The following is a 19,079-nucleotide window of genomic DNA, read 5'->3' as shown; positions in this document are numbered from 1 at the left end:
TCTTTATGGTTCACACTAATCTGGTCCACTTGGGTTTTAGGTAAATGAAGACTATCAGATTTTAAATGTGTCTTTCAAGAGTGAGACAATGATCAGCGGGTTTAGTACATCTTATTTCCAAAATAATATCCTCAGTGAGCTGTTGAGTTGTGAGTGTTTAAAAATAGGAGAACTGGAATATTTCATTGTTATTTGCAACACTATGATCTCTGCTATCGTCTTCAAAGGCATATAGAAGAAATCACAATGACATGGATTGTGGCCTGTAACTATTGTGGTCATCAAGGCTGGATTGTAGAATAGTGTCCTCAATTACGTAGGAGTGTCAAACCTTCTGGCAGTAGAAATATATAGTGCTATAAAAGAGGCTGCCCTTTCGATTCACGCCGACAAAGCTCCCGGACCGGATGGATTCTCCGCGGGCTTCTTTCATTCAAACTGGGACAGTATAGGCGAAGAAATAGTCAAGGAAATACAGGAGTGCTTCGTCTCAAACAAGTTGCCGGCAAGGATCAATGAGACGCACATCCGCCTTATACCGAAAGTGCAAAGTCCGCAGAGAGTTGCTGAATATAGACCCATTGCACTCTGCAATGTCTATTATAAAATCATCTCGAAGATTATGACAAAAAGGCTCCAGCCCCTGTTATCGGGAATCATCTCCGAGAATCAATCGGCTTTTGTACCGGGTCGTGCCATCTCAGACAATGTGCTTATCACCCATGAGGTCCTCCACTACCTCAAATCGTCAGATGCTGAGAAGCGTTGCTCTATGGCTGTGAAAACCGACATGAGCAAAGCTTACGACAGATTGGAATGGGACTTCATCAAATGTGTGTTATTAAGACTAGGCTTTCACGAGAATTGGGTGTGCTTAGTGATGCAATGTGTATCCACTGTTACGTACTCTTTCCTCATCAACGGCTCGCCTAGAGGAAAAGTCACACCGAGTAGGGGAATCCGCCAAGGAGACCCACTCTCACCATACTTATTCATTTTGTGTAGTGAGGTTCTCTCGGGTTTATGTAACAAGGCACAAGAGGAGGGTTCTCTAAAAGGAATCAGTATAGCTCGAGGGAGTCCTCGACTAAATCACCTCCTCTTTGCCGACGATACAATGTTCTTTTTAAGAGCAAGCAAGGACAGCAGCGAAGCGCTATTGAGGGTTCTAAAAGCATATGAAGAAGCATCCGGGCAAACGATCAACACTGAGAAGTCTGCTGTTACTTTCTCGCGGAGGACGCCTACCTCGCTGAGAGCTACTGTCAAAGAAACCCTGGGAATTCAAAAGGAGGGAGGTACCGGTAAGTATCTCGGGTTACCGGAGCTATTTGGGAGGAAGAAACGCGACCTGTTCTCATCTATTATCGACAGAATACAACAGAAGGCAGCGGGTTGGTCCAATAGATATCTGTCTACAGCCGGGAAAATGACGATGCTGAAGAGTGTCCTCACTCCGATTCCGTCCTTCGCAATGACGTGTTTCCAGCTTCCGGTTTCACTTTGTAAAAGAATTCAATCGACTTTGACCGGCTTCTGGTGGGGTAAAAACGATGGTAGAAACAAGATGGCATGGATTTCTTGGACGAAGATGACCATGCCGAAAGATAAAGGAGGATTAGACTTTCGTGATATTCAGAGTATCAATGATGCTTTCCTCACAAAGTTCAGTTGGAGACTCGTGCGAAACCCGACTAATCTGTTAGGCAGAATCTTGCTTGGAAAATATTGCCCAGATGGAGATTTCCTTACGTGCACAATTAGTAGTTCTTGCTCCCATGGCTGGAGAGGCATCATGGTAGGACGTGACTTAATTGCTGAGAATTCTGGTTGGGCTGTGGGCAATGGAGAAAGTTTGAATATATGGGAGTCTCCGTGGCTCAGCCTCACAGCCCAAGAGAGACCTATGGGACCTGCCCCTGAGGCCCTCGTTAACACCACAGTGGCAGAGCTATTCTTACCTGAGAAGAACGAGTGGAACCTAGAGCTGATCAGACAAATTCTCCCCTTTGAGGAACACAAGATCAGAACGTTAAAACCAAGTTTGACGGGAGCTCCGGATAAACTAATGTGGGTGCACTCTGTGACAGGGGAATACACCACAAAGACTGGCTACGCTGTTGCAATACCAAAACACACCGATTTTACTCATATCCCACAAGGAATCTTGGATTTCAACTGGAGAAAAAGTGTTTGGAACCTCCACACTGCACCAAAAATCAAGCTTTTCATCTGGAAGATTTTCCACAGAGCTTTGCCGGTTGGCGAGATTTTAAGAGCAAGACAGATCAATGTAGATGGCAGATGTAAAATCTGTGGACTACCCGAAACAATTGACCATCTGTTTTTGCATTGCTCCTTCGCCAAGCAGGTATGGAACTTGGTTCCGGTATGGCCAAGCATCGAGTACAGTGGAACAGCAGAACTACAGAGTGAATGGAACCACCTGATGGCTCGCCAAGCTCTCCCACCGACAGGAATCGCAGCGGGATCGCTAGCTCCATGGATTCTCTGGCAACTTTGGAAGGCAAGAAATAGCCTGTTGTTTAATGACAAAGGACTCTCAGTCAGGGAAGTTATCTCGGTGGCTATTGCTGCTGCCCGGGAATGGAACCAAAGTCAAGAGCTGGACTCAACGAAGAGGACTCTACCGAAACCAAGAGTGACACCCCAGGAAGAATCTGTGGTAGTAAGATCGGATGCAGCGTGGAATGAAGCGAACAAAGTTGCAGGGCTTGGATGGATCATCAGATCACGGAACAAAAGTTCGTCATACTCGGAGCCTGCCAGGTATGTGGGATCCCCTCTTGTAGCGGAAGGACTAGCGCTAAGAGAAGCCATTCTGCGATGTCGTGACCTTGGTCTCCCGAGGCTCAGGTGTGAGTCAGACTGTGCCCAACTTATCAAGGCGTTGACCTCTGATCAGTCTTTTGCAGAACTTTACGGTATTGTCGCGGATATCAAGTCCGTTAGCTTTTCTTTTGATTTCATCTCATTCTCCTGGATCTCTCGTGAGAGTAATAGGGATGCAGATGGTTTGGCAAAGAAGAAGTTATCTTCTGAACTTGTATTAATGGCCGCAACTAACTCTGGCTAGACTTTTATTTGCAATGAATGAATGTGTTTCAAAAAAAAAAAAAATAGTGCTATAAAATCCCTATATTATATGTCTTTGTGGTTTTTCCAAATTGATGATTACTCTTACCGAAGCTTTGCAAATGTAAATGTTCATTAAGAATTAAAATTAATGAGGACGACATTAGCGCAAGGCTGGAAGCCTGGAACCATACTTTTCTGGTAAGTTGTCTGGCCTATTATGTTAACTTTACTGATCTTACTCGCATCTGGGTGTCAATCTTACAAACCATAAACAACATATATCAGTACAAAGAAATCCAGGCGTAAGAGGCAGAAGAGACAGGTAGGGAACTTAATGCAGGGGCCTCATCTTGGACTAGGCTGTGAGGTGATAGAACAGACTGACGGTATGTGTTTGATTGTAATGAATCTTATTTGAATTTTTAGTTTTGTGAGTCTGTTTTTTTTAATGTTTGGTTAATTACGGTATTACAACGACGTAAATGTTACATAGACGATTCTACAGCCGATAATTTTACTACTTTATTGTGATTACACGTCTAACTGCGTCACTCCAAGCCGTCCTATGAGATCCATGTCCGATGATACGCCATACACCATGTTGAAGATCTCTTGTAATCATTTTTTCCATAATCTTCATAATTCGAATTTTCTGGAGTTTGAACTCTAGATTTTTTGGTGTAGAAACATTAATGAACTCTTAGTTAAATCGTTGGAATGAAGAGCTTCCACGTTTTGTGTAGTGAATCTGTTTAATTTTATTTTTTATATTATCATAATGTAAAGTGTTTTTTAGTGCGGGTTGAACCGGTTACTTAGAAGGGTAAAAGAGAAATATTACATAATATATATGATGTATATACGCAACTTAGGACAATTCGTTAGAGTGTTAGTTATTTAAAAAATTGGGCTATACGATATAATTTCCCAAGTATATAATTGTTAAAAAGTATATCAATTTTAATAAAAATTATTTGGTTGATAAATAAATTAAAATTGATTATAAAAATGCAGTTTGGGTATTATAAAACAATATATTATTTAAGTAATAAAAATAATTTAAAGCCTTTTTCTAGATACTCTTAGCATTTTTAGATTATATAGGATACTTTCCTATATTTGACCAAAAGAAAAAAAGATACTTTCTATACAGAAAAAGATACTTTGAATTTATTAACACATTTCTCTATACAAATACAGTGTCCTCAAGTTTGTGTTATCGTGTCCTTTCGCTCTTCTATGTTAGAGATTTTTGTGGGTTAACCGTGAAGACCTTGTAGCGAGAATGTCAGACAATCCTCTCATCATGCGTAAAACCTCGTCGTATGTTCTCCTTCACTTAGAATTCACTTCGCCTCCATTTCATTAAAAGCTTAATAAGGCTTTACATCTTTAAGTGAAAGTTAGACAACTTTTAAGTATATAAGTATGCTTATGGATTCGTTGGTGTAATACTTTTGTTTTGCTTAAATCGTTACTGTGTTGAAGAATGTTTATTGAAATTCTTGTGTATTTTTTTTTGCTTTTACATTTTTTGGTGGCGTATGAACTGCAGTTGTTCCAGATGGATAGATCAGATGCACAATGAATACTTCTGTGCGCACATGTCGGAAGAAGAGAAGATTGCTGCTGAAGAGAGCTTCAAAGCGTATATCAATCCTACTGAACTCTACATGAAACTTCAGGATCGTGCTAAAAAGAATGTATGTGTTTCTCTAGCTGTTACCTTTCTATAGAGAGGAATATGTGTAATAATGATCAGTAACACAAACATTGGTTTTGCTTTTGACATAGAAAATTATTATGGCTGTGTAGTTTGTGCTGACTTCATTTGGCAAAGAAAACCGTGTTTTATCTTGCTATGCAGTTGAGTTGAGTCTAACAGTTTTCTCTTATATTTACCGTGTAGCCCTTGTTTCTTCAGCGATCTTTGAGTTATAAGATTGAGGCCAAACATCAAAGGAGGTAAAGCTTTTTCTTCTGTTCAGAATCTTCATCAGTTTTGTGTCTAAACAATTAGACTAACCATTGATTAGGAACCTAATGAGAAGTTTCTAAGACTCTCAACCACTGGTGAATAGTAATCAATATTTTTACTGATGTGTAGAATACAAATGACTGTGTCCCTTTCGGACAGTATAGAGACTCAAAAATTGTTCCCTCTATATGTTTTTCTGGCAAGACTCGTTTCTCCTGAGCCTACTGCAGAGGTAGGAGTTTCAACCTCAGACATATATAATTGGATTGATCTTTTACCTAATGTCATTTGTCATTTCATCGCCTAATATTTTTTTCTTTTTTTGATTTCTCAAAATTATAGTATTCTGCAGTATATAAGTTCAGTCGAACATGTAGCATACCTGGTGGGGTTGATGGAAAAGCCAACTTTCTTCTCCCTGAAATGGACAGACTCGCTTTGAAGGCAGGATCAGTGGATTTATTATTTATCAGCTTTGGTAAGTGAGAGTGATTGTCGTGTACTGATTTATGTATATGTATCCAAGATAAAACTAATCAAAATTTATTTTCTTTCTTGTAGCTGGTGAGCAAAATTTTGATTCAAGCAAGATCCGTTCAGGTATTTTCAGTTAATTTTTTGAATGTGCCTTTCTTCTATAGATAAATTATCATGAGAGTTTCTATTTACTCTGTATTGGCAGGCAACATAGGAGGACATTGCTTCCTGAGCAAAATACCCTTGGAAACTCTCTATTCGTCCTGGAAGAAATATCCAAATATGGGCTTGGGAGAGAGAGCAACTTCAGTCTCTCTCGTTGAAATGCAGCCTTACTTTTTACAGGTAATCTTGCCTTAATCGTTTTCTTAAATAAACTTAGGTTTTATTGTTTCCTTTTTCATTTTCTTTGTTCCCTATAATGAAACATGGACTCTCTGGATTTAACCTTTCATGTAACTGAAAATGTAAATTGAAAACACTTGCTAGTGTGAATTTTGTTAGTTTTACTATATTCACCATTATTATGGAAACATTACTGGTATGACTTGTCTATTTCTGCAGCTAAAGTGTATAATGAGTGAGCAGTGTGTCGAGATTCAGGTTCCCAGAAACCCCCTCACCTCGGTAACTTTTCACACTTTTCACACTTCCATCATCTACTCTAATATTAATTGTGTTAAAGTATCTTACAATTCTTGAACTTTTCTTTTGTTTGAAGAGCTCACCACAGCAAGTCCAAGTCACCATATCTGCACAAGAGGTTGGAGCAACGGAAAATCCTCCTTATCGTTCTTCATTTTCATTTAATGACTTCCCTGCCTCTTCGGTAGTGTTGCCAATTAACAGGTAACTTCAGTTTAATCTACAATTCCTTTCCCTTAATTTTATAGTTATCAGTTTTTCTTGAATTTTGGCTCCCCCTCTCTATTATTGGGAAATGTTGCCTACAACTTGATGAGTTATATTGTCCACCTCTTCATGTCGACTCTGAATAACTTTTCTACGTCCATTGCATAGGTTGAGAAAAGGACAAGTTGCTTTCAATTACAGATATTATAACAACAAACTACAGAAAACTGAAGGTATATTTGTGTAATCATTAACCTGTTTCATACCCATGTGTGTAATATATATATATATATATATATATATATATATATATATATATATGTGTGTGTGTATCATAAATTACATTTTGGATTCTGTTTTCTTCCAGTAACTGGAGACTTCACTTGTCCAATCTGCTCAGTAAAATGTGCCAGTTTTAAGGTGGACTTTCATTTCTACTCTCACTCACACCTCTGAGTAAAATATACTAGTGAATATTCTATGTAAATGATGCAATCTTTTTTTTTTTTTTTAATCATGTTTTAGGGCCTGGAGTGTCACATGCCATCAACCCATGATCTCTTCAATTTCGAATTTTGGGTTTGTTACTTCAAAACTCATTTAGCTATTGCTCAGTATTCTTTATGGTTCCCACTAATCTGCTCCACTTGTGTTTTAGGTAAATGAAAAATATCCGGCTGTAAATGTGTCTCTCAAGAGTGAGGTAACGTTCACCGAGGTTAGTACGTCTTATTTCCAAAATAATATTCCCAATGCGCTGTTGACTCTTGAGTGTTTAAATAGGAGAACTGGAATATTTCCTTATTTGCAACACTATGATATCTTCTATTGTCTTCGATGGCACAACAGTGTCAAACCTTCTAGTAGTAGAAATTGTGCTATAATATATTATCTGTCTTTTGTATTTTTTTCAAAATTCAGACTAATAAGGGCGACCCTAACGCAAGGCTGGAACCATACCCTTTCTCGTAAGTTGTCTTGGCCTATTATGTTGACTTTACTTATCTTACTCGCATTTAGGTGACAATCTTACTTAAACCATGAAAAAAAATTACAATAACAGCTCAATGAAATCCAGCCGTAGGAAGCAGAAGACTCCGGTAAGGAACCCAAGGCCGAGGCCAATTAAGACTGACGGTATGTGTTTGATTGTAATGAATCTTATCTGGATTTTTAGTTTTGGGAACCTGTTTAGTTTTATATTTATGACTAATTTACCTTCTTATGTGCATTAGACAACGTTGGATCATTTGAGAATTTCTTAAATTTTTTATCTTCAGATGCTGCTGACTCTGTTAAATGTGAGAAGAGCCAAACAGTTCCTCCAGGAATGGGTCCTGCAGACTTGCAAATGATGAACATGTGGAACTCTTTTATGAAGAAGCACCGGTATGTATATACGCTTTCTCTCTTTTCAGTACATATGATTTCGAGTCTTAATGCAAACAAATTTGGCGTCACATGTGTTTATATATAGTTTGTGGATATTCCTGCACAACTTTTTACATTAAAAAAGATAATGATAGGATAAAGCATTAGCTTGACACTGGTTGTTGACCCTTTGCAGAGTTATCACAGGTGGTTGCATCGCATGTGGATGTGAGGCGTTCTCAAAACTACACGGACCCTTCTTGGTCCGAAATCTGGACTTGCTCTGGTAATTTAACTCTTTAGGTGTTTCAGAGAAGAAAGTGGGTTTTATTGATAAATGTGAGTACTTGTGTAGGTGCTGGAAAAAGTATATCTGGACACTGAAGATTTATGGCCGCCTTGACGCCCAAACCTTGAACAACTGTATGGTGCTTTTCGAACAGCTTGCAAATTGAAGACCCAGAAGCCTTTATTTTAAGTTTAAAAAACTCTAAATAATAGAAAAAGGATATGAGAGTAGGTTTTCACTACTTTTGGATCCCTTTTATCCTCTTTCGTTTTGGATGTTATTATTTTACATTATCCCTTAATTTCCCGTTTGAGTGTTATTAAATTACTTAATTTTTATTTTGGAGTTATTAATTTTTCTTTACAGAAAGTTTGTATATTACAGTTGTCTGAAATATATTTTACCCGATAAATGGTAGGGAATTAATGAAACGGGGCTAAATAATTGTCCATCAGCATTGAAGAATTCATTCTAGGGTTCATGCTTGAATTGATTGTAGGATTTTATTTAATTACTACTTTTTTCCTTCTTCTTTGGCTTAGTTTGAGGTTTTACCTTTTCCCCCATCCATTCTTTTTTATTTATTTACCATTGATCATAAAGTCGTCCCTTAGATTATGTTTCTTACTAATGGAGACGTTTGTGGTCTCGTATAAGGAAAGCTCACGGTTTATAAGATCACCCTTGATAGCAGAGGAACTGGCCCTAAGAAGCGGTCGTGAAGTTCATAGAGATGTGATTCAATCGAGTGCAGTTTCAGTCTGATTCATCCCAACTTATTCAGTCTATCAAGCACTCAAGTCTGGGCAAGCTTTGTTGAATTATATGGTATTGTTTCAGATAGTTTGAGGTCTTTTCTCTTATTTAGATTCCCGGTATTAGGAACAAAGAGGCCGATGTTTTGGCAAAGCAAGCTCTTCTGTTTAAATTGCAATGGTATTTGTGTTACAAAGAAAAAAAAAATGTTATCATACAATAACATTTTAGGTTTAGTTAACATTGTTGATTGCATTCATTTTTTTAATCCATTCTCTCATTTATTAATTTGCATATATACAGTAGAAACTCTATGAATTAATACTCGATAAATTAAATAAACACTATAAATTAATAAATTTTTGAGTACCGAATTGGGCTGATTCAAAATATGACACAAATCGATAAAATAATAAGATAATAATTTTTGAAAAGTTTTATGTAAATATACGGTCCCATTAAAATCATAAATAAATAATATGTCTATATATACATTTTATATAAGTATAAACTAAACATTATATTGTTGGTTTCATATTCACAATGAAAATACTTCTATTTCTCTTTAACATTTCAATATGTTTTGATAATATTTAGTAAAATTATAACGAAAGTCACATTCAAATTCTATGAAACATTAAAATATACACCAAATAATATAATAAAACAAGATGAAAGTCGAATTTCTAAAATTTAATTAATGTATATACGATAAAATCAAATATTTTTTTATTTTAAAAATAAAAAATATTCAAAAATAGAAAATCTATATAACTTTTTTTTTGTAAATTATTAACTCTATAAATTAATAAAATACCATAGTACCAACATTATTAATTTATAGAGTTTTTAATATAATAAGTTAATGTGTTAAACCATGTAACACCTGTTTTAGGCGACACCAAAAGGGCTCTTTTTAGACCTGACATTTTCTCTGACGGCGACTACCCTGCAAGGATTCTGGAGTCGTTTTCTTCCTCACAGGGGAGACTATCCAACACTCCTTGTTATCTAGGCTCGTTTTTAAATCTCTGCAAGCTTTTTCTCTGGCTTTCTTGCCACTTCAATCAATATATACTGCAAATAGAATTTTTACATATTTTAATCTGTTTGCTCGTTTAGGTAGTTTCATTAACATTTAATTATATTTTTGAATTCTGAACAACAAAAAAAATAGATTTTTGAATAATTTATATATTTCGAATATTTTTTGACTAATTTTTTAATTTTTGTTTTAGATTTTTAGAAGATTTCAAATATTGATTATAATCCGATCTGAACCAAACCCAGAAATAAACTATCCAAAAGTTAGTAAAACCCAAATAGAACTCATAAGCATAGTAGCAAAAATCCGAATAATCCGAACATGCCTACGAACACCCAGGCCTACTAGAAACCTGTTTTGTTTTTTTCTTACTTGATGTATATTACTCAAAGATCACATCATATTTATATTTCAAGAAGATAAACACTGCAATCCCTCCAGAGCACAAAATGTTGCACACAGAGACAAAGGCAGCCCTGAGGCTGAGTTCATATATTGAATTGGCAACGTTTACATACATTGAATCCCTTTGGATATATAAAATGATATTATTGCCATGTCCATTATCATATACTTATCTAGTTTCAATCTCATATAGCTTTCACTTAGGTCCATACAAAGAAAAGTATCCACATGCAATGTTGTTATACCTCGGGACCAGAGGCAAAGAGAGGTATAAGACCACGCAAGACTTGAGCTGACAAATGGTGAGCCTCAAAGATCTCTCCATCCAAGTTCCACACACTCTCAGCTTCCCCAATCGAAGTAAACGTGAACGCTCGTGTCTGTAGTGCATACCCGCAATACATTTGAGTTAGAGATGATCAGAAACAAATAAATGTCTTCAACACTAAACAAACCTTGTGATATTCCACAAACTCAAAGTTCAAAGGCTCCCCGCCTTTCTTGGCAAGCTCAGTGAGGTGCCTGCAACCATAAAGAACATGGTTCAAAGGTGTGCTAGACTATGTATTGGAAGAAGCAAACAAGGCATTACCATAAGTACTTGGGACGTGAACAATCTTTGATGAGTATGAGATGAAGGAAACCGTCAGAGAGGTGTGCATCCACGACAAGACCATCAGGTGCTCTCTCATTTCGGTTTGACATCACCGCAGCACCTATACTCAGAAACCGCCCTCTCGTTCTACACCATCTTGTTTTTTCTTGACACGATGCGCGTATACTATTCCCATCCTCCGCCTTACTGCTACAAACGCTGCATTTTGCCCGACACAGTATCTTCTCTGATCTTGTTGTACTTCGAAACGGCCATGTCTTGCTCCGCGTGAGTGGTGAAGCTTTAGCGTTCTCTGCTTCTTCAAACATCACCTCTGCCTCATATGATCTTGCATTAACATAGTCCCAACACTGTTCAGCACATCTCGGCAGCGTAAATTGGTAAACATGTTAGGGAAAAATACCTGTGCTTCAAGAATACTTTAGTTCCAACATAATCATAGCGTTTAGGACCCATCCACCGATACTTTTCACTCTCTGAAATGACATCACCGTAAAACCCGTATCTGAACTAATCAATTGTACAGAAACTCTGTTAGAGATCAGAACAATCAATTAAAGAAAAGGATTTAGTCATTACCCAGCAAATGAGGCTGCATAACGAATAAAAGGTTCAATCGCTGATGTTGGTGTCGTTTTCCACCGCACAACCTGCATTGCGTCAAGGAAGAGCTTTCTACCTAGAATGATATGCAGCGCAGATGTTACAGGATCACGAGCTCCGGTGGTGCTAATACGACAGCGCATAAACAGTAGTTTAAAACTTTAAGCTAACACAACTGATGCATGATCTTCTTATATATGGCACACGATCATCTTTTGTTAGTAGAAGGATTATAACATACCATATAACTATTGCATCAGTTGACCCTGCAGGGATGAGGCCAAATCTAGGCCTTTCACCACTGAAGGGATGATCAGGATCTTCAGTTCCTGCAAATTGTTAAGAAAAGGGGACAAGACAAATAGAAAATAAGAAAGGGGTGGAGATACTTGAGTAAATGAATGTCTTGTACGGAACAAAACTCACTGACCTTGACATGAGCCATTGACTGTCCCTGTAAGGAAAACAGTAACACCCAAAGATTACAACTAACTAGTTGAGAGTCCTAAACCAATCTGAACAAAGATGAGATTAAAGTTGATTCAAATACATACTGAAATTCATGACCTCTTGAACTGAATCATGAAGAAGAGGGAAGTGTTCCTTTTGGTCACTCTCATGAACTCCATCTCCTGATTCTGGAACTGAGGAGCTACCTGTACTTTGAACAGTGGTAAAGGAATCTGAAGGACTTGGTGGAAGAGGGACTTTGAGCCTTGACAAAAGATATCCATTAAGGACTTCGTTGAAGAAACCGTCTCCGCCCTGTACATAGGTCGATTTTTCCAAGATATCAAAATAGTGACAAAAAAAAAAAAAAGATATATGATCCATGAGGAAGAAAATGTGAAAACAGGAGCGGAGAAGCTTCATCATAAATGTATTGAATTGAAGGTTATGTTATGTCACATCACAAATATTTCACAGATGCACTTAGCTTGAAAGGTATACAACTTACAACAGCTATGATGCCATCGTATGAATGGAGTTCTTTGTTTTGGATGGATGCCATTACATCAAATGCATGACCTGCTCGTTCTGTTACAAGCACCTGGTAAATCAAGAATATCAAACTAAGGACAGTTATAGTATGCACAGTGAGAAAAACACGTATGTCTTTCTGAATGAGAGGTTATATTATCTAAAGAAACTATGCAATGTTGTAGAGACAAAGAAAGTTTCATTTGGCCAACACAACATCTCAGATAGCAAAAACTGTGGAAGTCATGCTGCAATATCTACTAAAACGCATTACTACTCACTTTGCTTTAAATGACTACAGAATAAACAATAAATAACTATTGATCTGGACAAACCCCAAAGAAGCAAATACAATAAATGGTAATAAAATTTCCCCTAATGCTCTACCATAGAACACAATAACAAATACTCCAAGAAGTAATATCCCTATGCCTTTATCCATCAAAGATGAACCTATAACAACACTCACAAAGGCAACTACTAGATGATCATTCTGCTAGTAATAATGTGATTAAAAACAGACCTTAGTATTAACTTTAGCGCGAATGAAAATCTTGGAGACCGTTTCCCATATCTTAAGGCCACTTGCTTTGCCACTTTTTGGATGGACGAATACCTAAAGAGGTCGCAAGCATAAGAAATAGGAGCAACAAGAAAAAGAAGAAAAGAAAGAGATATTACCAAAAGATTTCTTGGTCTTTCAACATCCTTGATCAAAGTGTAATTCAACTGATCCATCCAGCTCTGGCACGTCTGCAAATCCATATGCCCAAAAGTGAATGCAGCAAGTTTCCAAAGACAAGGCTCCTTTGGCGAAGTTTGAAATCCGTGGACAGTGAACCGATACATCTAATATGAAAGCAAAATTCTCATTACACCAAAAGAAACAACAACAACAAAAGGGACAAACAAGGTTAGAAAGAAAGAAGGAAAACCTGTTGAGTAGTTAACAAGCGTTTGCGGAAACATTCTTTGGCATGTCCAAGGCCTGACTTTGGACTATGCACCAAGCCATAGCTATCAAACTCTACAGCATAAATATCAGACAACTTGATCTCTGTTTCAGTGTTCTCCCAACTTCCAATTCCCAAACAAGTCGTTCCCTCCTGGCAACGTAGAAACACGAAAACTAGATACATTTATGAACGAAAATTCAAATGAATTTGCTTCTCAAAGCTCCAAAATCAAACACTAATTCATGCAGACATGAGAGCAGAAAGATAAAAGTCAACGAACAGAGTCGTATGATTAATCATAACACATAATCAATTGACGAATCTTACACAATCTGAGGAATCCAAACATTTCCAGGACAAACCATGTTGATTCCGTGTAAGCAAAACATCCCCGACATGATCCAAGTAAAAACACCCGCTCATTACCGACAATCCACAATTGCTGCCGTCCATTGTACTCGAGCTGGAGATCGAATCGAGATGTTGCTTCAGCTTTCAAGATTAAAACTTCCCAATTTGTCGTCAATGAATTTAATATTTTTCTTTGTTTCCGACGAAGAACGTCAACGGTCGTCCTTGTACGAAGAAGGAATACATTGAGAGCATCAGAGGATTTTTAGATCTGAATGGGCCATTATGGGCTAACTGCATAGTTGGGCCTCCTTCATTTAAGTTCATCCTTTTTTTAAGATCGTATTTAAAGTTAATTATCTTTTTATACAAGTTAAATTACACGTTTAAATTTTAACTGCCATTTTATTGCACCTCTAACTAGTGTACTTACTAATATTTATGTGGAAAACATTGCATCTAAAAGCCGATCTAATTTTTTTATTAACCTTCCTATGCGACAGCACTGTTTACAATAGCTAAGATATCAGAACATTTCTTTGTATATGTATTCTTCCGAAACAATGCCTCCATACGGTAGCGCCGTTAGCTCAGACAGAGATTTCCGATTTGCCAAGGCAACAACATGAACAAAGCACATGTGCAACTTCCTCCATGCCCATATCCCTAGTTTCACCACATCACACCACTTGCCAAAATTGTTAACGTAAGCACACACTTCAAAGTTCAAACAATCATTTCTATCATCACTCTGCACCTAATTTATTAATAAGCTTTCTATCAAAAAAAAAAAAAAGTTTAAATAATCCAAACATGTTTCAGGAACTAGATATGATATGCTATGTCGACACCAATACCCACCACAAGTTTCAAATCCCAAACTGAAAAAGGTACAGAAATAAATTATTATCAGTAAACATTGGATAAAAATATATTATGGCCTTTCTGAAACGCAACATTATGAACTAACTGAGAGCCTCCAGCTTGAATCTCTGCATATTTCACAACATCACAGCAAGGGGTTAAGATGTGAGTCCCAAACTTCCAACAAGAAAGATTTAAGAAAATCACACGGTACAAGAGCTCCAACAAACATCACACCTGTAAAAAAAGTTAAACAATAGAAGAAAACAAAAGGTTCATGTCAATAAGCTGGTATAGAATAAAGAGAGACAAAATTTTGGAACCTATGCTAGTGGCACCTTAGATCTTGTCACATGGAAAAACTGAAAACAAATGCCACACATATGGGACAGAAAACACATTAGGAGTTACTGAATAAACATAGAAGACAACAAAGAGTAGAGATTGAAAAAAAATCACAGGGTTAGATTGATTAATATTTTGATCATTCACTACCAAATTCTATGAATTAGAATCGAATACCAGGACATACGCTCCTTTAGCTGTGGGACTGCTCACAAACACAACATTGACCAGATTAAATGAGCTACATCAATTAGTTAACATCTTACAAAATTATAAACAAGGAGAAAAAACTTTCGAAAAAGGCTAGTATCACACAACATGCTCGACTTGGTTCATCCTGCAACTTCAAGTCTAAAAATGATATTCCGAAAAAAAATATTTCTAAAAGTAGAAATTTTGAGGATGAAAACTTTTATCAAGTGCTAAAGCCAAATGACCAGTTTCAAATTCCAAATATAAAACTTGTAGGGTGACATGCCAAAAAAGTATCAAATGAGGACATCTTACCTCTTTCTCCTTAGAACACCAATGCTACTTCATCTCAGCCATGAACTTCTCATACTCAGAATCTCCAACAGCAGATGGATTCTCTGCAGGTGGCTGTGCTGGAGGCTTGGGAGCCCAGGGAGCGTTCCCCATGCTCTGCGAGTATCCAACAGAAGGTGGCATAGGAGGGTTAGGTGCCCAAGGTGCATTACCTAGACCTTGCGAGTGATCAGTTGACGACACCGGAGGATTGCTGGCCCATGGCATGTTACTCATGCTTTGGGAATGATCAGCAGACGACGTCGGCACTGGAGGAGGTGGTGGAGGTGGAACAGCAGTGTAATAAGATGGATAACTCATATATGGAGGCTGTCCAAGCGAACTCCCATAGACATTTGGTGGCACAGATGAAGGAGGAGTACCACTGTCTGCTTGTACTACTCCTGGCGGGAAGCTTTGCTGGCTTTCACTAGCAGTAGTGCCAGGCGGAGGAGCTTGTGTCACATGAGGAGGTGGTGGTGGTGGTGGGTAGTGCATTCCATAAGGAGGCATATGTTGACCAGGGACAGGATGGTAAGAACCAGGAGGAGGAGGCGGAGGAGCATATGGAGAATAGGAAGGAACAGGACCACCCCAAGGAACTGGAGCCGGTGAATATGAAGGATTTGGCAGTTGCCCACCAGCGCCATATTGTTGTGATGGTGGAGGAGGATAAGATTGAGTAGGTGGCGGAGGTGCCGGTGGCCCAGGAGGCGGTGCCGGTTTACCAGCAATCCTGACAGCAAGTGTTTTACCTTCTAACCGATAACCATTCATCGCCTGTATTGCCGAATTGGCCATCTGGACATCTGCGTACTTCACAAAACCATAGCCTCTGCTCAGACCAGAAACATGGTCCTTGATTACCTTTGCCATCACAATTTCACCAAAGGGTGAAAAAAGATTAATCAGACCATCGTCCTCAAGCATCGTAGGCAAGAACCCAATGTACAGATTTTTTTCATCATATTCTTTAGAGGGTTTGGCTGGATTTGACCCTAAGCCAGGATGCGCACTTGCCCCACTGCCCCCATTGTTAGCCCATGGAGGATTACTTCCGGAACTTCCCGCTCCCAGAGCCAAGGTAGTACTACTCTGTTTAAGAGAAGATTCAGGGAGAGTTCCTCCTAACTCTGCCAAAAAGTTCTGATACTCATCATCCATTTTCTTCCCAGTGGTATCCTTCACAGGGCAATCAATAGTAGGGTGTCCACCATCACCACAAATCTTGCAAAGCACATCACTTTTAAAGGTATTCAAACGAGACGGACAAGCAAACTGCCTATGTCCTGGCTCACCACACAGCCTACAGAATTCTTCATCCCTTATAGTCCCATTCAAGGTAGCAAGCTCCCTCAGCTGCTGCCTCTTGTGTTCATTCAGCACCTCATCAACAGGCTGCAGGAGCTTCTCAACCATACCAGCAGCAGCATCAAGAGCTTCCTGAGTATCAGCCTCGACTAAAACATGCAAATCCTCATTCTCTGCAGGGTCGTACTTCATATCCTTCTTCTGCAGCCTACCTTCTTTCATAGACCCTTTACCCCTAATCACAATCTTAGCACCAGTCTCCCTCTCCATTCTCTTCTGAGTATTCCCCCTGGGACCAATAATAAGACCAATGAAATTATAGCCAGGATAATCCTTCATCGGAATGAACAGCTTCTTCTGGAGCTTGGGAGGCCTATAATCCGCAGGAGGTTTAAAAGCAGGATTCTTTTTGATGATCTGAGATATAATCTCTTGCCTCTCTCTATTCAACCTCTCCCTCGCTCTGTACTCCCTAGTGTTAATCCTAATCCCCATGTTATCATACACAGGCTCTGGCGAAGGAGACCTCTGACCTTCAGGTCTATCATCCAAAGCCATACCGGACTGAAGCAGCCTACTGATATCAAGCAGCCTGCTATTCAAAACCTGAATCTCGGGATCGAACTCGATACCTCCACCGAACTCCTTAACGAAATCAGGAAGCTGAATCGTCGGCTTCGGCTCATCGTCCGCCCATCTCGACTTACGCTTCCTAGTCCCGGTACCGGAATCGCCACCACCACCTTCGGCGGTAGTATTGTTAACCGACTCGGAAGGCGGAGGATCCCACCTGCTCCGACGCTTCCTCCGGGTTGTGGTATCATCGGATTGATTCTTCTCGCCGTTGGTAGCTTCGGGAGCCGGAATCTGATCGGGAGCGAGGGAAGCGGAGTTGTCATCCTTGGAGGAAGCTACGGTTTCGGAGGAAGGAGGAGGAGGTTGATCGAGGGAAGGATTCGAATTGTTCAATTCGACGGAATCCATAGCGAGCTCGAGAGCTAGGGTTTCAGATTTAGGAGGAAAGTTCAAGGCAAAGAGATGAAGGAGGGGCAGTTTAGGTTTGAAGTTAACGAAGGTCAAGTTGCGATTTGAGAAAGACGACAAAAGTAGAACCAGGCTCGGAACTTTTTTAAGAGGCGGCTTAGGTCTGTTGGGCTGGTGTCAGACTAAGGCCCATTCAAAGCCCAAATTGTTATTTAACGACACTATATTTGATCAAGTTAACGTTTACAAAGTTGTACTGAAAACAAAAGTGTTGAATCTTAGCCAGTTTTCGTCTTTAAGGTCTCTTCTTGTAACAAATCCGCATAAGTTGTGTAGATGAGTGAAATAGAACTGGTTAAGCTTAGCTTAAAACTTATATCCAATGAATATTTTCAATCGGATCCATGAATATAATATTCGATTCGATTATTGTACAATGAGCTGCATGGAAGATTTCGTTCACAACCTGATGGATGCCTTTCGTCTATGATACAAAATGTAAATTTTGAAGAGCTGTATTTTTTGTCTTATACATTTTAAATATGGTAGATCGTAGACATCAGGTGGAGGATGTCTAACACACGCAGGTGTAGGATGCACTGACAAGAAGAATCGGTAGCAAGTACAGTAGCGGCCCTGGCAGGAAGCGGAAGAACCATCAGCTTCCGGCCGATTTTTAAAATAGATACATTATCGACTTTTATTTTTACAAAAGTTTCATTATTTCAACTGGCAAAACATACATAATAAGTAAGTTACCGTTTATGGATTCGATTCTCTATAACTACAATTTTTTTCCTTGTTTTTGTAATTAATTCCGGCCGAAAATTTTTTTAAGCTTCCGGCCCATTGAATTTTTACAAATTCAGAGTTGAGCCTGGTAGCAACTTAAGGGCAAGCGAGTCTGGAAATTCCAGAGCATAGAAGGTCCATCACCACTGGGTCAGTCCTCGTCGAGGCATGTAGTTCAAGTCACCGGAAAAGGATGTGGAAAGCGACGAATATAACTTACAAATTAGGAATGTGTTGTAGGACCTTATTCTAACTTAGTGGGTGTTCGTATTCCAATATATGTAGGTAGTATTGTTTAGGAGCTAAATCGTAGAATATGGAAACCACATTAACAGGCAGCTAAACTGCCGTTGTTTACGGGTGTGTGTACAAGTGGGAAACCTGAAAGTAAGGTATCTGTTACCGACAGCAACATGTAGTATGTCTTACTGGATTAAACTAATTTAATGCTTACTGTGTTGTGTTCCCATTAAATTCTA

The 19,079-nt window shown here is 38.7% G+C and overlaps 3 protein-coding genes across 3 annotated transcripts; 1 reads left to right on the top strand and 2 right to left on the bottom strand.

Annotated features, from left to right (window-relative positions):
• Positions 1 to 3,161: 3,161 nt before the first annotated feature.
• On the top strand, positions 3,162 to 9,588 carry LOC117132400 (polycomb group protein EMBRYONIC FLOWER 2-like). Its single transcript, XM_033286313.1, has 18 exons — positions 3,162 to 4,422; positions 4,655 to 4,802; positions 5,009 to 5,064; positions 5,207 to 5,309; positions 5,420 to 5,555; positions 5,639 to 5,677; positions 5,760 to 5,899; positions 6,119 to 6,181; positions 6,276 to 6,403; positions 6,575 to 6,639; positions 6,774 to 6,826; positions 6,932 to 6,985; positions 7,065 to 7,124; positions 7,328 to 7,374; positions 7,470 to 7,543; positions 7,687 to 7,795; positions 7,974 to 8,063; positions 8,133 to 9,588. Exons 1-18 carry the CDS (start codon positions 4,385 to 4,387, stop codon positions 8,230 to 8,232), a joined length of 1,503 nt encoding a protein of 500 aa, XP_033142204.1. The 5' UTR covers positions 3,162 to 4,384; the 3' UTR covers positions 8,233 to 9,588.
• Positions 9,589 to 10,319: 731 nt separating this feature from the next.
• On the bottom strand, positions 10,320 to 14,127 carry LOC103857191 (ceramide kinase). Its single transcript, XM_009134365.3, has 13 exons — positions 13,756 to 14,127; positions 13,408 to 13,578; positions 13,154 to 13,321; positions 12,996 to 13,088; positions 12,450 to 12,542; positions 12,046 to 12,256; positions 11,922 to 11,945; positions 11,733 to 11,820; positions 11,468 to 11,617; positions 11,292 to 11,393; positions 10,865 to 11,215; positions 10,728 to 10,794; positions 10,320 to 10,652 (listed from the first exon to the last, which is right to left on the bottom strand). The coding sequence occupies exons 1-13, from the start codon at positions 13,879 to 13,881 to the stop codon at positions 10,512 to 10,514; spliced, it is 1,785 nt and encodes a 594-aa protein (XP_009132613.1). The 5' UTR covers positions 13,882 to 14,127; the 3' UTR covers positions 10,320 to 10,511.
• Positions 14,128 to 14,531: 404 nt separating this feature from the next.
• On the bottom strand, positions 14,532 to 17,924 carry LOC103857190 (splicing factor-like protein 1). Its single transcript, XM_009134364.3, has 2 exons — positions 15,496 to 17,924; positions 14,532 to 14,880 (listed from the first exon to the last, which is right to left on the bottom strand). The coding sequence occupies exon 1, from the start codon at positions 17,806 to 17,808 to the stop codon at positions 15,520 to 15,522; it is 2,289 nt and encodes a 762-aa protein (XP_009132612.1). The 5' UTR covers positions 17,809 to 17,924; the 3' UTR covers positions 14,532 to 14,880; positions 15,496 to 15,519.
• Between the last annotated feature and the right edge of the window lie 1,155 nt (positions 17,925 to 19,079).

Source organism: Brassica rapa, chromosome A03, assembly GCF_000309985.2.
Source record: "Brassica rapa cultivar Chiifu-401-42 chromosome A03, CAAS_Brap_v3.01, whole genome shotgun sequence".
Classification (NCBI taxonomy): domain Eukaryota; kingdom Viridiplantae; phylum Streptophyta; class Magnoliopsida; order Brassicales; family Brassicaceae; genus Brassica; species Brassica rapa.
This window is presented reverse-complemented; position numbering and strand designations above follow the sequence as displayed.

Coding starts and splice junctions, on each gene's coding strand:
- LOC117132400 (XM_033286313.1), top strand. CDS start 4,385: ATGTCAGACAATCCTCTCATCATGCGTAAAACCTCGTC. Junction 5,556..5,638: donor TTTATTATTTATCAGCTTTG/GTAAGTGAGAGT, acceptor TCTTTCTTGTAG/CTGGTGAGCAAAATTTTGAT. Junction 8,064..8,132: donor CGAAATCTGGACTTGCTCTG/GTAATTTAACTC, acceptor GTACTTGTGTAG/GTGCTGGAAAAAGTATATCT.
- LOC103857191 (XM_009134365.3), bottom strand. CDS start 13,881: ATGGACGGCAGCAATTGTGGATTGTCGGTAATGAGCGGGTGTTTTTAC. Junction 12,543..12,995: donor GCGCTAAAGTTAATACTAAG/GTCTGTTTTTAA, acceptor TTGATTTACCAG/GTGCTTGTAACAGAACGAGC. Junction 12,257..12,449: donor ACGATGGCATCATAGCTGTT/GTAAGTTGTATA, acceptor ACCTATGTACAG/GGCGGAGACGGTTTCTTCAA.
- LOC103857190 (XM_009134364.3), bottom strand. CDS start 17,808: ATGGATTCCGTCGAATTGAACAATTCGAATCCTTCCCTCGATCAACCT.